Source organism: Branchiostoma floridae, chromosome 18, assembly GCF_000003815.2.
Source record: "Branchiostoma floridae strain S238N-H82 chromosome 18, Bfl_VNyyK, whole genome shotgun sequence".
Taxonomy (NCBI): Eukaryota; Metazoa; Chordata; class Leptocardii; order Amphioxiformes; family Branchiostomatidae; genus Branchiostoma; species Branchiostoma floridae.
This window is the reverse complement of record NC_049996.1, coordinates 6,046,783-6,067,946: the sequence shown is the minus strand read 5'-3', so window position 1 is coordinate 6,067,946 and position 21,164 is coordinate 6,046,783. Positions and strand designations below refer to the sequence as shown.

Sequence of the window (21,164 nt, the reverse complement as noted above, 5' to 3'; positions counted from 1 at the left end):
AACTTAGTACAGAGGGGCAGGGTTGATGTACGTACACAATGTTCGAGAAGAGAGAAAACTGGAGAGAGCAGGACTGCTGATCTTGTAAATTATCAAAAATAAATGTTCAACAAAAGATAAATGCAATACATGTTGCATTTTCATTATTTTCAGACAAAACATCGTTATTCTACATGTTTCACATTTACCATGTGCGACAGGTGAAAGTAGAATAAAATGCTGCGTACAGAGTTAGCATAACCCACAGCATAATCAAAATATCTTAACTTCGTACATCGTACATCGTACATCAGGTCCACCCCATGTACGAACTTAGCATAACCCACAAAATAGAAAAATCTTAACTTCGAACATCGTACATCGTACATTAGGTCCGCCCCATGTACGAACTTAGCAAAACCCACAAAGTAGAAAACATATTAACTTCGAACATCGTACATCGTACATTAGGTCCGCCCCATGTACGAACTTAGCGTAGCTACGTCACAGATAATTGTCGACGTTTCCCGAACTTTGCCGACAGCGGTTGTCGGAAGTTGTCGGAAGCTAGAAGTTGTCGGAAATTACGTGTGACGTAGGCTGATCCAAACTTCGTACATTTCACCCATTTGTGGACATGTATGTGGCTCTCAGGCCACGATGACGTCATCAGGCTGGACAGGTGAAGAACTCATTTCACCGCGTCAGGCGGTCAGACGGGCCTAGAGGCCTCGTCTTTCGCGCTAGGTCGATGCGGACGGGCGACGGGCATGTCTTGGGGCTAAAAGCCGGCGGTACTTCCTTGGTATATAAAAAATAGGAGTAAAAGAACCCCGCGCAATGCATTTCAATGGGGAGAGGTTCTTTTAAGCGCCCTTAAGAGCGGCGAGGCCATGAGCGGCCGCCAGGTGTCCCCAGCCATGCGCCTGTTGTCGGAAGCTAGAAGTTGTCGGAAATTACGTGTGACGTAGGCTGATCCAAACTTCGTACATTTCACCCATTTGTGGACATGTATGTGGCTCTCAGGCCACGATGACGTCATCAGGCTGGACAGGTGAAGAACTCATTTCACCGCGTCAGGCGGTCAGACGGGCCTAGAGGCCTCGTCTTTCGCGCTAGGTCGATGCGGACGGGCGACGGGCATGTCTTGGGGCTAAAAGCCGGCGGTACTTCCTTGGTATATAAAAAATAGGAGTAAAAGAACCCCGCGCAATGCATTTCAATGGGGAGAGGTTCTTTTAAGCGCCCTTAAGAGCGGCGAGGCCATGAGCGGCCGCCAGGTGTCCCCAGCCATGCGCCTGGCCAAGACGCTGGGGACAGGCACCATAGTCTGGGGGATATAGCTTCCTTTCTCGCCATATGTTACATTTATACCTTGCGTGGCTCTCAGGCCACGATGACGTCATCAGGCTGGACAGGTGAAGAACTTATTTCACCGCGTCAGGCGGTCAGACGGGCCTAGAGGCCTCGTCTTTCGCGCTAGGTCGATGCGGACGGGCGACGGGCATGTCTTGGGGCTAAAAGCCGGCGGTACTTCCTTGGTATATAAAAAATAGGAGTAAAAGAACCCCGCGCAATGCATTTCAATGGGGAGAGGTTCTTTTAAGCGCCCTTAAGAGCGGCGAGGCCATGAGCGGCCGCCAGGTGTCCCCAGCCATGCGCCTGGCCAAGACGCTGGGGACAGGCACCATAGTCTGGGGGATATAGCTTCCTTTCTCGCCATATGTTACATTTATACCTTGCGTGGCTCTCGAGGTATGTCCAGAAAAGGGGTAATTGTACGAAGTTAGTGTGTACGAACTTGTACGAACTTGTACGAAGTTAAAGGTAGATATAGGCCGTAATCGGTAAACTTCGGAAGTTTTAAGTGACGTCATCTAACTTTGTACAGGTAGGCAGGGTTGGTGTACGATGTACGATGTACGAACTTAAAAAATCTAACTTAGTACATAGGGGCAGGGTTGATGTACGATGTACGAACTTAAAAAAATCTAACTTAGTACAGAGGGGCAGGGTCGATGTACGATGTACGATGTACGAACTTAAAAAATCTAACTTAGTACAGAGGGGCAGGGTTGATGTACGATGTACGATGTACGAACTTAAAAAATCTAACTTAGTACAGTGGGGCAGGGTTGATGTACGATGTACGATGTACGAACTTAAAAAATCTAACTTAGTACATAGGGGCAGGGTTGGTGTACGATGTACGATGTACGAACTTAAAAAATCTAACTTAGTACATAGGGGCAGGGTTGATGTACGATGTACGATGTACGAACTTAAAAATCTAACTTAGTACAGAGGGGCAGGGTTGATGAACGATGTACGATGTACGAACTTAAAAATCTAACTTAGTACAGAGGGGCAGGGTTGATGTACGATGTACGATGTACGAACTTAAAAAATCTAACTTAGTACAGAGGGGCAGGGTTGATGTACGATGTACGATGTACGAACTTAAAAAATCTAACTTAGTACATAGGGGCAGGGTTGATGTACGATGTACGATGTACGAACTTAAAAAATCTAACTTAGTACAGAGGGGCAGGGTTGATGTACGTACACAATGTTCGAGAAGAGAGAAAACTGGAGAGAGCAGGACTGCTGATCTTGTAAATTATCAAAAATAAATGTTCAACAAAAGATAAATGCAATACATGTTGCATTTTCATTATTTTCAGACAAAACATCGTTATTCTACATGTTTCACATTTACCATGTGCGACAGGTGAAAGTAGAATAAAATGCTGCGTACAGAGTTAGCATAACCCACAGCATAATCAAAATATCTTAACTTCGTACATCGTACATCGTACATCAGGTCCACCCCATGTACGAACTTAGCATAACCCACAAAATAGAAAAATCTTAACTTCGAACATCGTACATCGTACATTAGGTCCGCCCCATGTACGAACTTAGCAAAACCCACAAAGTAGAAAACATATTAACTTCGAACATCGTACATCGTACATTAGGTCCGCCCCATGTACGAACTTAGCGTAGCTACGTCACAGATAATTGTCGACGTTTCCCGAACTTTGCCGACAGCGGTTGTCGGAAGTTGTCGGAAGCTAGAAGTTGTCGGAAATTACGTGTGACGTAGGCTGATCCAAACTTCGTACATTTCACCCATTTGTGGACATGTATGTGGCTCTCAGGCCACGATGACGTCATCAGGCTGGACAGGTGAAGAACTCATTTCACCGCGTCAGGCGGTCAGACGGGCCTAGAGGCCTCGTCTTTCGCGCTAGGTCGATGCGGACGGGCGACGGGCATGTCTTGGGGCTAAAAGCCGGCGGTACTTCCTTGGTATATAAAAAATAGGAGTAAAAGAACCCCGCGCAATGCATTTCAATGGGGAGAGGTTCTTTTAAGCGCCCTTAAGAGCGGCGAGGCCATGAGCGGCCGCCAGGTGTCCCCAGCCATGCGCCTGGCCAAGACGCTGGGGACAGGCACCATAGTCTGGGGGATATAGCTTCCTTTCTCGCCATATGTTACATTTATACCTTGCGTGGCTCTCAGGCCACGATGACGTCATCAGGCTGGACAGGTGAAGAACTTATTTCACCGCGTCAGGCGGTCAGACGGGCCTAGAGGCCTCGTCTTTCGCGCTAGGTCGATGCGGACGGGCGACGGGCATGTCTTGGGGCTAAAAGCCGGCGGTACTTCCTTGGTATATAAAAAATAGGAGTAAAAGAACCCCGCGCAATGCATTTCAATGGGGAGAGGTTCTTTTAAGCGCCCTTAAGAGCGGCGAGGCCATGAGCGGTCGCCAGGTGTCCCCAGCCATGCGCCTGTTCAAGACGCTGGGGACAGGCACCATAGTCTGGGGGATATAGCTTCCTTTCTCGCCATATGTTACATTTATACCTTGCGTGGCTCTCAGGCCACGATGACGTCATCAGGCTGGACAGGTGAAGAACTTATTTCACCGCGTCAGGCGGTCAGACGGGCCTAGAGGCCTCGTCTTTCGCGCTAGGTCGATGCGGACGGGCGACGGGCATGTCTTGGGGCTAAAAGCCGGCGGTACTTCCTTGGTATATAAAAAATAGGAGTAAAAGAACCCCGCGCAATGCATTTCAATGGGGAGAGGTTCCTTTTAGCGCCCTTAAGAGCGGCGAGGCCATGAGCGGCCGCCAGGTGTCCCCAGCCATGCGCCTGGCCAAGACGCTGGGGACAGGCACCATAGTCTGGGGGATATAGCTTCCTTTCTCGCCATATGTTACATTTATACCTTGCGTGGCTCTCAGGCCACGATGACGTCATCAGGCTGGACAGGTGAAGAACTTATTTCACCGCGTCAGGCGGTCAGACGGGCCTAGAGGCCTCGTCTTTCGCGCTAGGTCGATGCGGACGGGCGACGGGCATGTCTTGGGGCTAAAAGCCGGCGGTACTTCCTTGGTATATAAAAAATAGGAGTAAAAGAACCCCGCGCAATGCATTTCAATGGGGAGAGGTTCTTTTAAGCGCCCTTAAGAGCGGCGAGGCCATGAGCGGCCGCCAGGTGTCCCCAGCCATGCGCCTGGCCAAGACGCTGGGGACAGGCACCATAGTCTGGGGGATATAGCTTCCTTTCTCGCCATATGTTACATTTATACCTTGCGTGGCTCTCAGGCCACGATGACGTCATCAGGCTGGACAGGTGAAGAACTTATTTCACCGCGTCAGGCGGTCAGACGGGCCTAGAGGCCTCGTCTTTCGCGCTAGGTCGATGCGGACGGGCGACGGGCATGTCTTGGGGCTAAAAGCCGGCGGTACTTCCTTGGTATATAAAAATAGGAGTAAAAGAACCCCGCGCAATGCATTTCAATGGGGAGAGGTTCTTTTAAGCGCCCTTAAGAGCGGCGAGGCCATGAGCGGCCGCCAGGTGTCCCCAGCCATGCGCCTGGCCAAGACGCTGGGGACAGGCACCATAGTCTGGGGGATATAGCTTCCTTTCTCGCCATACGTTGCATTTATACCTTTGGAACATATAAGCTAAACAGGGGAGGTCTCCCCTTGTGCGCTTAAACTGCGCGGATTCAAAGATTAAACATGTCGTATGTTTTACAGAAATACGCAACATTTCATTTACATGTACGCCTTGGTAACATTTAAGCTAAATGGGGTGTCTTCCCTTCTTTGCTTAAATAAATTCGAACTAAATTATACAAGCCGAATATCAAACAGAAAAACGCAACATATAAGGGAGTGCATATAAGCTAAACGTGAGAGGTCTACCCTGTTTGAATTAAACCTCGCACACAGAAAGATTGAATAGGTCATATGCTTTCGGAAAATTAAAAAAAAAAACACTTATTGTATTTGACTTTGCTGAGGTATTAATTAACATAACATTTTGTACCAGAAAACGCAATCCTCAGGTTTAACTGTAAATCTTGCCACTGTTATAAAACAGATGACGCAATCTTTTATCTGATATTTGCACCAGACAAAGGCTTATTATATTTGACATAGCCGAGGTACGTTTGGTTAACATGTATTTTGTAACAGAGAACCTGTATTTGTCAGTGTTGACAGAAAATATTACCACAGTGGTAAGACAGTAAAACGGATTTTAACTTTTTGAGACATTTAAGTTGTCTTTTCGGCATACTAAAATACATGTAAAATCCACGTAAAGAAACGCGACAGATTAAATTTACAAACGATGCCTTCAATAGATCTTAAAATCTGCTGAAATATATCTCCGCCTTTCCGATGCCTTTAATAGATCTTAAAATCTGCTGAAATATATCTCCGCCTTAAAGGACTTTATACGTATCTCTGAAACTTTGCTTAAATAGTTGTTTTCGTGTTTGTGTATTTTAAAGGGAAAATGTGTGAGGATAGGTTGATCCGGTGTGTTTTGAACTTCTGCGGTTTTATTAATACTTATCTCCATGAAAAATGGAGATATAGTTATTGGTGGGTCTGTCTGTGTGTTTGTGTTGCTGGATGTTTATCTCCATGAAAAATGGAGATATAGTTTTGGGTGTGTCTGTACGTGTGTTTGTGTTTCTGTATGTTTATCTCCATGAAAAATGGAGATATAGTTTTGGGTGTGTCTGTACGTGTGTTTGTGTTTCTGTATGTTTATCTCCATGAAAAATGGAGATATAGTTTTGGGTGTGTCTGTACGTGTGTTTGTGTTTCTGTATGTTTATCTCCATGAAAAATGGAGATGGAGTTTTGGGTGTGTCTGTACGTGTGTTTGTGTTTCTGTATGTTTATCTCCATGAAAAATGGAGATATAGTTTTGGGTGTGTCTGTACGTGTGTTTGTGTTTCTGTATGTTTATCTCCATGAAAAATGGAGATATAGTTTTGGGTGTGTCTGTACGTGTGTTTGTGTTTCTGTATGTTTATCTCCATGAAAAATGGAGATATAGTTTTGGGTGGGTCTGTCTGTGTGTTTGTGTTTCTGGATTTTTATCTCCGTGAAAAATGGAGATGGAGTTTTGGGTGGGTCTGTCTGTGTGTTTGTGTTTCTGGATTTTTATCTCCGTGAAAAATGGAGATGGAGTTTTGGGTGGGTCTGTCTGTGTGTTTGTTCTGCACTTAATACAGGCACCAAGTGATTTTGTCAGAAGTAGATGATCTTCTGCAAAACGGTCTAAGCTCATGGGTTAAAAGCGTCGTCTGGCAATATATACTAGCACTGCAATTATCTGCTCTGAAATACATACCAGGTAACTCTTCCATAAGCTTTAACGATTATATCTTTGATAGTAAACTAGAGTTCGGGGACCTCATACCTCCATGAAATATTTATTGCTTTTTTGTGGATGGTATGTATGTTTATATCATAGTCGGTTGTATTTGAGAGTAATGGTTATATAATATAAATGTTATGGGAAAGTAGTGGTGTATTTATTTAATGACACAGTGGATGTCCATCTGATTAGTAATTATTTAAATGTGACACTTAATTGTGTAATGTGCGTTTAAGAGGTCGACGGCATATGGTAGCGTGGTGTTCCTTAAGCTTGATGTTTGGCATTTAGACTGTCTAAGGTCCTGCATTATTGAGGTTCGACTATGTGCCTCAGAGCTGTGTGGTGGGAGGAAGTTGGGAAACTCAGAAAGAAGAATGGATGTGGCCAACTTTAGTCAGATGGTGATTTGAGTTTCCACCAATATGTCATAACATCAGCTGTTCACATGGTACAAAAACGAGATGCACACTTTCCTCTGACAGCCCTACACCAGCTGTAAGATGAATACTTGGCGCCAACCCCGTCTGCTAAAAAACAAGTACCATTGGCTACGAAAGAGACGACTAAGAACTGTCCCTTATCGTAACAAAATCAGAACATCTGTATCGCCCATAAAACTTCTGACACCCAACCCAGATGAGAGGACCTAATGGCATTTTAATCACCATGTCACTCAAATCAGCAGTACAGTATGTGAGACATCCGGATCCATACCTGTTAAGCATTATCGTTAAATGTACCTCAACTTCTTACAATTATACTTACGCTTCACATCTCCATGATATCCTAAGCAGACATAAATAAAACTAATTATCATATTTAAAAAAAACTCGGGGTTCCCCAAACAGCTGTCACCTCACCATCTGCTTGAAGCTAAGCCCATTAACAAACACATAAAGCACGATGCCTGTACCAATATATCTCAAATATAGGGGTGATTTCTGATATTATTACATCAATTATAACGATAGATACGGCTCCCAAAATCTCATCGATTCGAGCTTTCATCACACCCCACCAACACAACAAGTATGAAACCAATCCATCCAGCCGTTCTTAAGTAATCATCTACACAGACAGAGACACATAACGGAAAATATAACCTCCATTCCATGACATTTCATGGAGGTAATAAGTGCACTGCCATTGTGGACTGCCAGGTGACGCTTTTTAAATGCCACAATACAAAATAAAGCTGCATCTGAATCCCCCTTAGCTATCCACATGGAAAAACTGTAAGGGTTTAAAGACTTACATAGGGACGGGCTATTCTGTACGAAATTCTAGAACTGACTATGGGTGCTCTCCTGGGTACTGAAAATAGAGCAATACTTTTTTTTTTCAAATTCCAATAATAATAACTTGAGGTGATTGCAGAGAAAGTACGCCAATCATGTGCCCCTCCCACCCATCGGTATCATCTTCGTACACAAACCCCTCGATTTTTCAACTAATTCATTTGTGTAAACTATAGAATAAGGCTTTGGCCATACTACCCTCCCCGACGGCATACCTTGATGTTAAAACACAAATGCAAATAAAGTTTACAGACATGTAGCCACTCTGTTCTTGGTCGGACACTAATTGCCGCCCTCTCATTGGTCGAACCAATAATTGGAATCCTCTCATTGGGTGATCTGGTAATTGTATGTGATTGACAGTCTCTGGAACCTGTCTATTCAAGAAAAGGGTAGTCTCCAATAGGCCCTCCCAAGGGTTCCCGATAGTAGAGTTGGGATCATATATCGCAAATATCGGTGAATGATAAGCCCCGAGAGTCAGCCATCGGGAAATTATAATTAACCCCATCTGATATCCCTTGCTTCTGATGGAAAATAACGATGTACTAAACTGTAGATATCCTTACATGGTGTCTGAGACCGAGACCAAGGATGTCATGTGGATTGACCAATCACCAACCTCGGTGGCTGCAGTCTGTCCGTTTGAAAACGGTTGGTCCCATTCGAACTGATACCTCCGTTGAGGAAGGTCGATACTGTCATAGTCATTGTCAAGATCTGTGTGCGAGAGAATCGAGAAGACTGTTGCGATCATGGAGTACCATACGAAGGTACGGTTTTAAGAGTTAGTAACTTTAAGTAGTAGTTTTTATATATTTATCACGGCGAGTATGATTAGAAAAGAAAGATGGAGTGGGGAAATGGGGAGGGGGGCATTTACTTCACATTTTTACTGGTATGGTATGGCATGGCAGTGCGGTTGTAGAGCCAATTTCTGATGATCAATCCCCTGATTTGGTCCGGACATTTTGGTACTGATATTGCGGGAAATATTCAGTGTGTTCGAATCGATATCCGGAGCGCCAGAAGTCTCAGAAACTAATGTTGCAGAACTTACACTGGGCGTTCATAGAAGGCTTTTCAAAGATGATGATGATGATGATGAAACTCTTCAAGCAGAGGTTAGGGCGGGCTCAGGCTTTGACATATGCTCAGAGAGTAGAGAACTTGTAATTTGATCATTCCTATCTTAACTCTGTATGCTATTGATATATTGCTGATAGCTTTGTTCATTTTGTCACAGAGCAAACGTGGACGGAGAAGGAAGCAGGCCTGCCCATACAAACGTGTAAGTAATCTTAAAGTGTTTATCATTTAGTATTCTATCATACATTCTGTAGATGTTTTCAAGGTTGTTTCAGATCAGTACCACACCATGCTTTCCAGCTTTATCATCTGAGAAATACAAAACTGAAGAAAAATAACTTAGGCATTAAAAAGTTACAAAACCGTTTTTTCCTTATTGGACTGGTCCGGAAAAAACAGACTTGAAAAAAATTGGTGGACCGGATGTTGGACCTATTGGAAAATGAACAGATTATATGATCAGGCATAATACGTTTTTGGGCTTACCGGTCGAAGAAAATTACAAGAGCAAAGTAGAATGATTGAGTCTATACTATAGTCACTTCCACCAAGTTTTACAGTCAATTAATTGTACAGATGCAGTCAGCCTTGTAGCAATTTAAAATGCCAGTGGGAGCCGAATACTCCACAAAACAGATTTCTTTGTAGAGAAATGGACCATGCTTTTGAGTATTGTCCATTCACAAGTTTCCACAGACAATCAGGTCCAGGTTCAGGTCTGAACTTGGACCTGAACCGGACCTGGACCTGAATTTTCTGTACCGGTACCCACCCCTAGCCTATACCAAACAATAAATTCTTCATTTAACTTTCATTGTGAGGTTTGACTTTGAAATTGACTTGCCCAGGGCTTGAAATACCACATGCATATGCAAGTTTACGCAATGTGGAATCGGTGTAGTGCAAGTAAGTTTAGACCAAACTTTTAACTGATTCGACAAATTGTCAACGCATCATTTTCTTCAGTTACATGTTGTTGTTACAGCTTACCTTTGCCACTTCTGTGTATCTTTTATGTTTCTAAAAACGTAATATTGTAATTGTAACACACCGCGGAATTACACAGAGTACGGACGCATGGTTGGGAGAAGTTCCGTCAGGAAGAAACACAGCACAATTAACTGTCACTATGTTACCTTTATACATCCACTATGTACAAAGAAGATTGGTCTTATGGCATATGGCAAAAGCCCAAACTCAGAACATATGTAGATTATTTAAGGATACCTATTGCACAGATCGTTATGTAACAATGAACCTTAGTAAAAGCCAAAGATCTCTTTGTGCGCAGTTGCGAGCGGGAATTTTACCACTGTATATTGAAACTGGCCGGTACCAAGCAATCCCTGAGGAAAATAGGATTTGTACAATGTGTTGTCTAGGTGAAGTTGAAAACGAGGCGCACTTTCTTTTCTACTGCCCCTTCTATGATGACCTACGGGAAAGTCTGTTTTGCAAAATGTATGAAAAATCTCCAAAGGTCATCTGGGAAAGGGACGAAATCAGAATGAAGTGGTTATTTAATGAGGGGGTTTCTGAATTTTCACACTTCTTACACAAAGCGTGGAACAAAAGAAGAAGACAGGTTTACACATGATTCACGTATACATCTGTTCTTTTGTTCACCTCATATTCTGTAATACTATATATTTTACTTTGTTTAATTCTGAGAATTCTTGGTTTGTTGATTTTGATTAATGTATGCGATTATATTATGACAGTTATATTATGACTGTTACTTAAGTTTGTTTAGCAGCCAGACTGCTCATGTTTCCTTTGTTCACTTACGTTGTACATGTACATGCATTACCTCTGTTCAGTATACTTTCTGTTGACGTGTCTTATAAGCCCACGCGGGCTGGGCATTTGTACAACGCATGACACTTTAATAAATCATCATCATTCATTCATTCCTCTGTTGTTCATTCCTTTCCTGTTCTTAATTACAAAAAACATAAACCTGAATGAGCATACAGAAAGCCATGAGAAAACAGACGTATACTGTCAAGAATTTTCATTTGTTGTTGGTCGCTATGACGTAATACTTTACTGCTAGCGTAGAAATAAAAATGGTGGGAAAATGGCTGCGTACGTTCAATTTTGCCCATTCAGCCGTAGATCCGGGCTATAATGCAACGGTTCTTCACACTTTCACACGAGTTGTAGGTCACCAACAGAAATTCAAGATTGCTGTTGAATCATGTTTGTCTTGTGCCGTGAGCATGTGTGATTATGATCTACAAATCTGTCGATAAACGTGACAGTGTGTTTGTCCCACAATGAGCTCGCCTGCCCCGAAAAAGATAATGAAAACGTTTGGCCTTGTTGTCTTCGAATGCACTGTTATCGATGCTTTGTAAATGATGTATTGGACACCTAGATGTCTGGAGTGTGCATACCTCAGAAATAACTATTGTTGCATGTGTAGATCTCTTTAAATTCCATTATTTATAATCTGGCGGTATAAGTCTTACTGCCGGTATTATGCCAATGCATGTTACTTGTCTTGAGTTGTTATACCACTTCATTCTAGTGATGCTTAAGAATAGTAATGAATGTCACTCAAAACATCCAGAAAAAAAATCTTATCGAGTTGTAGACATTGAATTGTCTTTAATGAAGCCTAAATTCACCCTTTTATGAAACTGTTTGTACAATTTAAAACCAAAAGTAAAATGCACTTTTGAAAAAAATAAATATCCAAACATGTGGTCTTTTTGTGTCCCCATTTACTTACATACAGCAAATTTTCAGATGAGACGGTAAAGGGTTAATAGTTCACTAGTTTGGGTGGTGCAAGTAAGTTTCTTTAGGTGCAAGTTACCTTTGGCTCAACTTGCACTTGTGCAAGTTGCACTTGTGCAAGTTGACTGAAAAGTATATTTTGAGCCCTGCTTGCCACTGTCTATGGCATTACTATTAGATTCAGATTCAGATTTATTGGTTCTTGGCATGGCAAATGACATTATAACTGCCACATGAAATGTGCCACGAATTACATTCCGTAAAATCCTTAAAAGTCAATACAATTTACAAACATGCATAATCACATTTTGTTTAAAAACCTAGACGTTGGCACTGGATTAAACATAGGAGTGGCGGAGAGACAAAAGTGGACACAACTATGTCAGCAAACAATAACGTACGTAAAATTTACAAGGAAAAAGTAACTGCATGTATATTCTGTACAGACGCAGTACTAGTGACCTATCGCCACAGAGTCGCCATCTTGATAGAGCAATTTTATTGCTCTAGGAACAAAGGAGAGTTCATGTCTCTTAGTCTTACTCTTTGTCAGTGCCCGGTAGCGACCTTCGCGACGGAGGTTATAGCAATTGTTCTGAGGTGGGGCAATGAACTCGTTCAGAGGAGAACTACTGTCCTGGAGTGTGTTGCGCAAAGTACTGAGCGTAGCAAGGTCACGTCTACTGGACAGTGAAGGCAAAGAGTCCGTAGGAATTCCGATCAGTCTCAGACATCGCTTCTGAACTTTTTCCAACATGTCGGAGAGGTACTTCGGTAGCCCTCCCCACACAGGGCTGGCATACTCCAGTGAGGGGCGAATGAATGTCAGATAAATCTGGAGCAGGACATCAGTAGGGAGACCAGCCTTCTTTGCAGCCGCAAGGTAATATACACGTGGGCGGGACTTCGTCAGCATGAAGTGAACGTGTTCATCCCAGGTAAGGTTGGCAGTGATGTGTACTCCAAGTAGTTTGAAAGACGTAGTCCTCTGAATCACGTGACCAGATATTGTCGGATGAGGAGGGACAGGAATGTTTACCTCCTTCCTTGCACTGATTACCATGTCCATTGTCTTTTTCCCGTTTACCTTGAGAGTGTAGTCCTCCCCCCATTCAACAATGGAGTCAAGTGCCTTCTGCGTTTGACCAGGAAGTGACGCCATTAGCATTTCAGAGGTTGTCAGATCGTCCGCATATTTGACAGGAACAATGGGCCTTGGCAACCTTGCATCCAAGGTATTTATGCAGATGACGAAAAGCGTTGGTGACAGAATACCACCCTGTGGAACACCCGCGAGGACATCGTGGGACTTAGATACACAGGGGCCCCACTTTACCTTCTGTTAGGGGGGGACACTATTTTGCAAAAATGCAGTTTTTGATGAAATACGCCCCTAGAAATATGGAGACGGTCCATCTGAATATGAAAATGTAAAAATTTTGAAAATCTTTGATTGCTAACCCCCCTGTACATGCCCCCTGAAGTTTTTAAGTTGACAATGTACTAAACTAGTATAACCCTATACTACCAAACATGCTTAATGCCTTAGAAATTGTACTTTGGCATCCTTGACAGAATATTTCACTTCAGGAGAGATCATTGTGGATATCTGAACCTTCAAATGTATTTCATGCAAATATGGACTATTCCAAATCACCCCCATGGCAAAAATGGACTGATCCAAACTCAAAATTGGACGAAACGGACTACAGGTATATTATAGTATAGTCTATAGTCATTTCTACCCATTTTTACACTCAATCGCACAGAGGCAGTTAGCCTTGTAGGGTTTTAAAATGCCAGTGGTACTCAAATACTCTGCAAAACAGATTTCTTTGTAGCGAAATGGACCATTGTTTTGAGTATCACAAGTTTTCACATACTGAATCAGGTCCAGGTTCAGGTCCGGACCTCTGGACCTGAACCAGACCTGCATGAACCTGAATTTTCTGTACCGTTTACCCACCCGTATTAGGCACCCCTGTAGTTACATGTAACTTATGTTTTATCCTATCAAGAAATAAATACTTATGCATGTAGGTGGTGTTCCAGCTGAAAAATTTCAGGTTGCGCACTGCGCTACCTGAATTTAAAATTACGACTTACGTTGCGCCAACCAAAATGCATTTTCAAGTGTGCAAGTGGGTATTTCAAGCACTGTTGCTGCAGGTAAAGAATGCAGCCTTTGGGTTTATCTCTAAGGAGATGTTCCAACAGACAAGGAAAGAAGAAGTCTGTAGTGCCATTGTCCAAGTGGTAACCACAATTACCAATCTGAAGTTACAAGGTTACTGAAAAAGAAAAGAGAACCTGGATCGTTTGGACAGTACAGTAGAGAACTCAGGAAAAGAGGCAGGATACCAGAGATTCTGATAGCTTGGAAGAGAAATGAAGAGGAGCTTAAGAAGCAAGGACTCAATGAGAAAGAGATTGCAAACATTGCTGTTGATTGGAAGAGAGACAAATACGTAAACTAGTACAAACCCTGAAAACCCAAGATGGATCTTTCACATCAGCAGCAGGAGTTGATATGTAAGTGGCCCAACTCAAGAACACAGCCCTGTCACTACCGATAACCACAAAAACTCCATCTGCGGTCAATCTAAAATTGTACTTGAAATAATGTTACACGCCATTGACACCATCAATGAGTGTAAATTTGACTATGATTCTTTTGATCCTGTTGTAAATAGATGTACCAATAAAACATAGTTGAAATTCAGTATTGCAGGCATCTTGCTTACAATGAGAGATATCAGGGCTCGAAATACTACCTGCTCATACAGGTTAGTGCAGCTAAAATTGGAGCTGTGCAGGTATTTCTGGTGTCTTTCTGCACCTAACCTGCACTGGTCCATGTACTGGGTATATACAGATTAGTGCAGGTAAAATTGGAGCTGTGCAGGTATTTTTGATGTCTACCTGCACCTAACCTGCACTGGTCCCAAATACTAGGTTATTATACATAAACGTCATACGATGTAGGTGTACGTGGATTGTTATTAGCTGCATTGAATGTTACCACTACCACCTATATCAAGTAATATTCTGTAGAAAAGAAAAAAAATAGCAATGGTTCCTGAACAATTTCCAATTTCAGTATGAAATATACTTCCAAAATTCAGAGTGGTGCAGGTAAAATTTTCCTGGTGCAGGCTATTTTCAAATTGTTACCTGCACCAGTGCAGGTACATGTATGCAGAAAAAGTACTTCGAGCCTTGGATATAGTATGTACATGTACAAGAGAGCTTAGTAGTAGAGAGAACAGTCAACTGTTGCTTTTCTGTCCATACTTCACGACATATTATACAAAAACACTGGTTTTAAGCTTGGCAGAAAAACTGTGTTTTTGTGACCTAGAAACAATGTTTCGTTTTGAAGTTGCCCAATTCCTTGGCATCTAGTTTCTGAAAATTTTACCACTATTCTTGTTAAGCTAAAGACACTTTGTAGTTGATTTGGGTACTCTTTATTATTCTCAGCACTTGTCGAATTACTGCCTTACCGTGACTTCCCTGTTTTTTGCCAAATAATGGAAATTCGCCCCAATACTTGCTGCCCTGTTGCTATGGCAACCAAGAATATTAAGCCAAAATCCGATAGAAAGGTATCTTGGAGTGTAATGTATCATTTAATCACACAAAATGTGCAAAAAGAACTGAAGTAATGCAGTCAGTGCTTGCAGACCTTAGCAACGTCACACAAGTACATGGTGAGGGGGGTATCCAAACTTCAGGGGGTATGTACAGGGGGGTTAGAGTCTTACAATTGCCTAATTTTTGTGATTTCTGTGTTTATATAGATCATCTCCATATTTTAGGATGCGTATTTCAAAAAGTTTGTACTAATGTCCCCCCCTACTTCTGTGTACGTCCTTCCAGATAGCTACTGATGCTCATCCATAAGGACCGCCTGATGCCCATGTCGGCTAGACACATTAGCAATTGACTGTGACTGATGGTGTCAAAAGCACGGGAAAAGTCGACGAACACAGCATGAACGTCCAGCTTCGGGTTACTGTTTAACGCTTCGTGCCACGATTGGAGGGTGTGTATTAGCGCAGTAACCGTAGACCTTCTTGACAGGAAGCCATGTTGAGACGGTGCGAGACCTCTGGCAGTGTCCTGTAGCAGGGCATCACGGAGCAGCCCTTCATACACTTTCCCGACGCAGCTGACAAGCGAAATTTGTCGGTATTCCGATGGGAAATGTGGTCGTGGCTTCTTAGGCACTGCCGTAACTACAGCCTCTTTCCACTGCAGCGGGAAAGAGGAGTTCTGGAGACAAGAATTGAAGACGTCACATAAAACAGGACCAAGTTCTTCATGATACTGTTTTAGTACCCAGGAAGGAATGAGGTCCGGCCCAGCGGCTTTCCTCCCATTGAGCCTGCGCAGTCTGGCCTTAACCTGTCCAATACTGAACGGTGTGGGTGTATCATGCGAGAGCTTGTGCTCGACATCAGCCAGCGTTGGAACAGTACGGGACACTTCACTCCACACAGACCCGAAATGCTCTGCAAGCGTGTCACACTCATTTTGCATCACGTTGATGTTGGGATTGGAGACATCCTCCTTAACAGAGTCCATTCCCATTAGGGACTTGATTGACTTAAACCAGTGTCTTGGACTGGAGTGTTTCAGGTTAGCAACTTCTCTTTCATAGTACTGCCGTTTGGCTTGCTTGATATGCTTGGCCACAGAATTCCTTAACTTGGATTACAGAGCGACGTTTCCGGAGCGGAATGCCTGTTGTCTCTCTGCAAGCAACTCCTTAATCCTCACAGTCATCCACGGTTTGTCAACGGTGGAAATCTTGACCTTCTTAACAGGTACAGCTTTGTCAAGTAGTCCTATTAGCATGGTTGTCAGAACTGCAACCTTTCTAGAAGGCTCTGTGGTCTGGAAGACAGGTGTGAAATCAGTTGTGTTCATCAGTAACCCCAACCTCCTCATCGCGTCAGGATTACACTGCCTCCGCGTGATGTGCTTGGGACGCGTGTATGGCCATGCACCAGCAGGCAGTAGAATGGACTGGTGATCTGAGGTACCAATCGGCGGCAGATGAACAGGTGCAGGGTACATACACTTAATGTTAGTGTAAATAGAGTCGAGCTGATTAACACCTCTGGTGGCTTGGGTAACTACTTGTTTCAAGCTGAACCTCGAGCACAGGGATTGGCATTTATACTTGTTGGTGTCTCCAAGGATCACTATACCTGGTTGTGAGAAGTTGCGCTCGATGTGATCGAGACAGTGTCCTAGGTATTCCGAGACCTCAGTGTCTGGCCTGGATGAGTCTGATGACTTCGGTGGGATATAGAGAGTACCGACGATCAGAGAGTTCAAACCACGGGGGAGACGACTTGGCCTTACCCACATCCATAAAGCTTCATGGTCATCGTGGTCCAGTTCCGCTAGTCGCTTACACTGGAGCTCAGAACGAATGTACATGGCCACCCCACCGCCTCTACGTGCTGCCCGGTCCCTTCTGTAAACATCGTATCCTGGTAACGCGATTACCGCGTCAGGAATGTCTTCCTTCAGCCATGTTTCCGTGACTGCGACAATACTCGCGTTATTCATACAGGACACGGTGTGAAGCTCGTCGGTCTTGTGGCGCAGAGCACGTACATTTGTGAGCAAAAATCCAGGAAGACATGGTTTTTGCTTAGCCGGGTGAGTTAAAGGAATTCGAGTCAGGACAGGGCATTTCACATCAGAGCATTCCACAGACCGCACATGAGATTTGCATAACAGAGAAGATGGCCTGTTCCCAACAAGATGGCCTGTTCCCAACAACAGTTTCAATTTTCCTTATACGATGAATTCCGCCTTTACTGCCTCTAGGCCTACCCAGCGACTTGAGAATGCCTACCTCCCGCAGGGTTGCCTTCTCTTGGGGCAGCAGGGGCTTAGTTGCAGTCCGGCAGGCACGTAGAAAGAAGGAGGCATAAGTCCTGAGCGACGCCATGATGATTCGTCATGAACAGCCCACAGAAAGGTCCGAGTAATCACCACAAATACAGCCTGTCGCACGGAAAAGTCGATCCAAACAAGCTGCCAACAGACAAGGAAAGAAGAAGTCTGTAGTGCCATTGTCCAAGTGGTAACCACAATTACCAATCTGAAGTTACAAGGTTACTGAAAAAGAAAAGAGAACCTGGATCGTTTGGACAGTACAGTAGAGAACTCAGGAAAAGAGGCAGGATACCAGAGATTCTGATAGCTTGGAAGAGAAATGAAGAGGAGCTTAAGAAGCAAGGACTCAATGAGAAAGAGATTGCAAACATTGCTGTTGATTGGAAGAGAGACAAATACGTAAACTAGTACAAACCCTGAAAACCCAAGATGGATCTTTCACATCAGCAGCAGGAGTTGATATGTAAGTGGCCCAACTCAAGAACACAGCCCTGTCACTACCGATAACCACAAAAACTCCATCTGCGGTCAATCTAAAATTGTACTTGAAATAATGTTACACGCCATTGACACCATCAATGAGTGTAAATTTGACTATGATTCTTTTGATCCTGTTGTAAATAGATGTACCAATAAAACATAGTTGAAATTCAGTATTGCAGGCATCTTGCTTACAATGAGAGATATCAGGGCTCGAAATACTACCTGCTCATACAGGTTAGTGCAGCTAAAATTGGAGCTGTGCAGGTATTTCTGGTGTCTTTCTGCACCTAACCTGCACTGGTCCATGTACTGGGTATATACAGATTAGTGCAGGTAAAATTGGAGCTGTGCAGGTATTTTTGATGTCTACCTGCACCTAACCTGCACTGGTCCCAAATACTAGGTTATTATACATAAACGTCATACGATGTAGGTGTACGTGGATTGTTATTAGCTGCATTGAATGTTACCACTACCACCTATATCAAGTAATATTCTGTAGAAAAGAAAAAAAATAGCAATGGTTCCTGAACAATTTCCAATTTCAGTATGAAATATACTTCCAAAATTCAGAGTGGTGCAGGTAAAATTTTCCTGGTGCAGGCTATTTTCAAATTGTTACCTGCACCAGTGCAGGTACATGTATGCAGAAAAAGTACTTCGAGCCTTGGATATAGTATGTACATGTACAAGAGAGCTTAGTAGTAGAGAGAACAGTCAACTGTTGCTTTTCTGTCCATACTTCACGACATATTATACAAAAACACTGGTTTTAAGCTTGGCAGAAAAACTGTGTTTTTGTGACCTAGAAACAATGTTTCGTTTTGAAGTTGCCCAATTCCTTGGCATCTAGTTTCTGAAAATTTTACCACTATTCTTGTTAAGCTAAAGACACTTTGTAGTTGATTTGGGTACTCTTTATTATTCTCAGCACTTGTCGAATTACTGCCTTACCGTGACTTCCCTGTTTTTTGCCAAATAATGGAAATTCGCCCCAATACTTGCTGCCCTGTTGCTATGGCAACCAAGAATATTAAGCCAAAATCCGATAGAAAGGTATCTTGGAGTGTAATGTATCATTTAATCACACAAAATGTGCAAAAAGAACTGAAGTAATGCAGTCAGTGCTTGCAGACCTTAGCAACGTCACACAAGTACATGGTGAGGGGGGTATCCAAACTTCAGGGGGTATGTACAGGGGGGTTAGAGTCTTACAATTGCCTAATTTTTGTGATTTCTGTGTTTATATAGATCATCTCCATATTTTAGGATGCGTATTTCAAAAAGTTTGTACTAATGTCCCCCCCTACTTCTGTGTACGTCCTTCCAGATAGCTACTGATGCTCATCCATAAGGACCGCCTGATGCCCATGTCGGCTAGACACATTAGCAATTGACTGTGACTGATGGTGTCAAAAGCACGGGAAAAGTCGACGAACACAGCATGAACGTCCAGCTTCGGGTTACTGTTTAACGCTTCGTGCCACGATTGGAGGGTGTGTATTAGCGCAGTAACCGTAGACCTTCTTGACAGGAAGCCATGTTGAGACGGTGCGAGACCTCTGGCAGTGTCCTGTAGCAGGGCATCACGGAGCAGCCCTTCATACACTTTCCCGACGCAGCTGACAAGCGAAATTTGTCGGTATTCCGATGGGAAATGTGGTCGTGGCTTCTTAGGCACTGCCGTAACTACAGCCTCTTTCCACTGCAGCGGGAAAGAGGAGTTCTGGAGACAAGAATTGAAGACGTCACATAAAACAGGACCAAGTTCTTCATGATACTGTTTTAGTACCCAGGAAGGAATGAGGTCCGGCCCAGCGGCTTTCCTCCCATTGAGCCTGCGCAGTCTGGCCTTAACCTGTCCAATACTGAACGGTGTGGGTGTATCATGCGAGAGCTTGTGCTCGACATCAGCCAGCGTTGGAACAGTACGGGACACTTCACTCCACACAGACCTGAAATGCTCTGCAAGCGTGTCACACTCATTTTGCATCACGTTGATGTTGGGATTGGAGACATCCTCCTTAACAGAGTCCATTCCCATTAGGGACTTGATTGACTTAAACCAGTGTCTTGGACTGGAGTGTTTCAGGTTAGCAACTTCTCTTTCATAGTACTGCCGTTTGGCTTGCTTGATATGCTTGGCCACAGAATTCCTTAACTTGGATTACAGAGCGACGTTTCCGGAGCGGAATGCCTGTTGTCTCTCTGCAAGCAACTCCTTAATCCTCACAGTCATCCACGGTTTGTCAACGGTGGAAATCTTGACCTTCTTAACAGGTACAGCTTTGTCAAGTAGTCCTATTAGCATGGTTGTCAGAACTGCAACCTTTCTAGAAGGCTCTGTGGTCTGGAAGACAGGTGTGAAATCAGTTGTGTTCATCAGTAACCCCAACCTCCTCATCGCGTCAGGATTACACTGCCTCCGCGTGATGTGCTTGGGACGCGTGTATGGCCATGCACCAGCAGGCAGTAGAATGGACTGGTGATCTGAGGTACCAATCGGCGGCAGATGAACAGGTGCAGGGTACATACACTTAATGTTAGTGTAAATAGAGTCGAGCTGATTAACACCTCTGGTGGCTTGGGTAACTACTTGTTTCAAGCTGAACCTCGAGCACAGGGATTGGCATTTATACTTGTTGGTGTCTCCAAGGATCACTATACCTGGTTGTGAGAAGTTGCGCTCGATGTGATCGAGACAGTGTCCTAGGTATTCCGAGACCTCAGTGTCTGGCCTGGATGAGTCTGATGACTTCGGTGGGATATAGAGAGTACCGACGATCAGAGAGTTCAAACCACGGGGGAGACGACTTGGCCTTACCCACATCCATAAAGCTTCATGGTCATCGTGGTCCAGTTCCGCTAGTCGCTTACACTGGAGCTCAGAACGAATGTACATGGCCACCCCACCGCCTCTACGTGCTGCCCGGTCCCTTCTGTAA

The 21,164-nt window shown here is 43.7% G+C and overlaps 1 protein-coding gene across 3 annotated transcripts in view; it reads left to right on the top strand.

Moving 5' to 3' along the window:
• Positions 1-8,671: 8,671 nt before the first annotated feature.
• Positions 8,672-21,164, top strand: part of LOC118405868 (endochitinase A-like) — a 32,473-nt gene continuing 19,980 nt past the window's right edge. For all 3 annotated transcript variants that reach the window (XR_004829949.1, XR_004829950.1, XM_035805681.1), the window contains exons 1-2: positions 8,672-8,753; positions 9,227-9,271. Coding sequence is in view for 1 of the 3 variants with exons in the window: in XM_035805681.1 (XP_035661574.1) it covers positions 8,736-8,753; positions 9,227-9,271 (63 nt within the window). In the remaining 2 variants the exon portion in view is untranslated. The remainder of the gene's footprint in view (positions 8,754-9,226; positions 9,272-21,164) is intronic.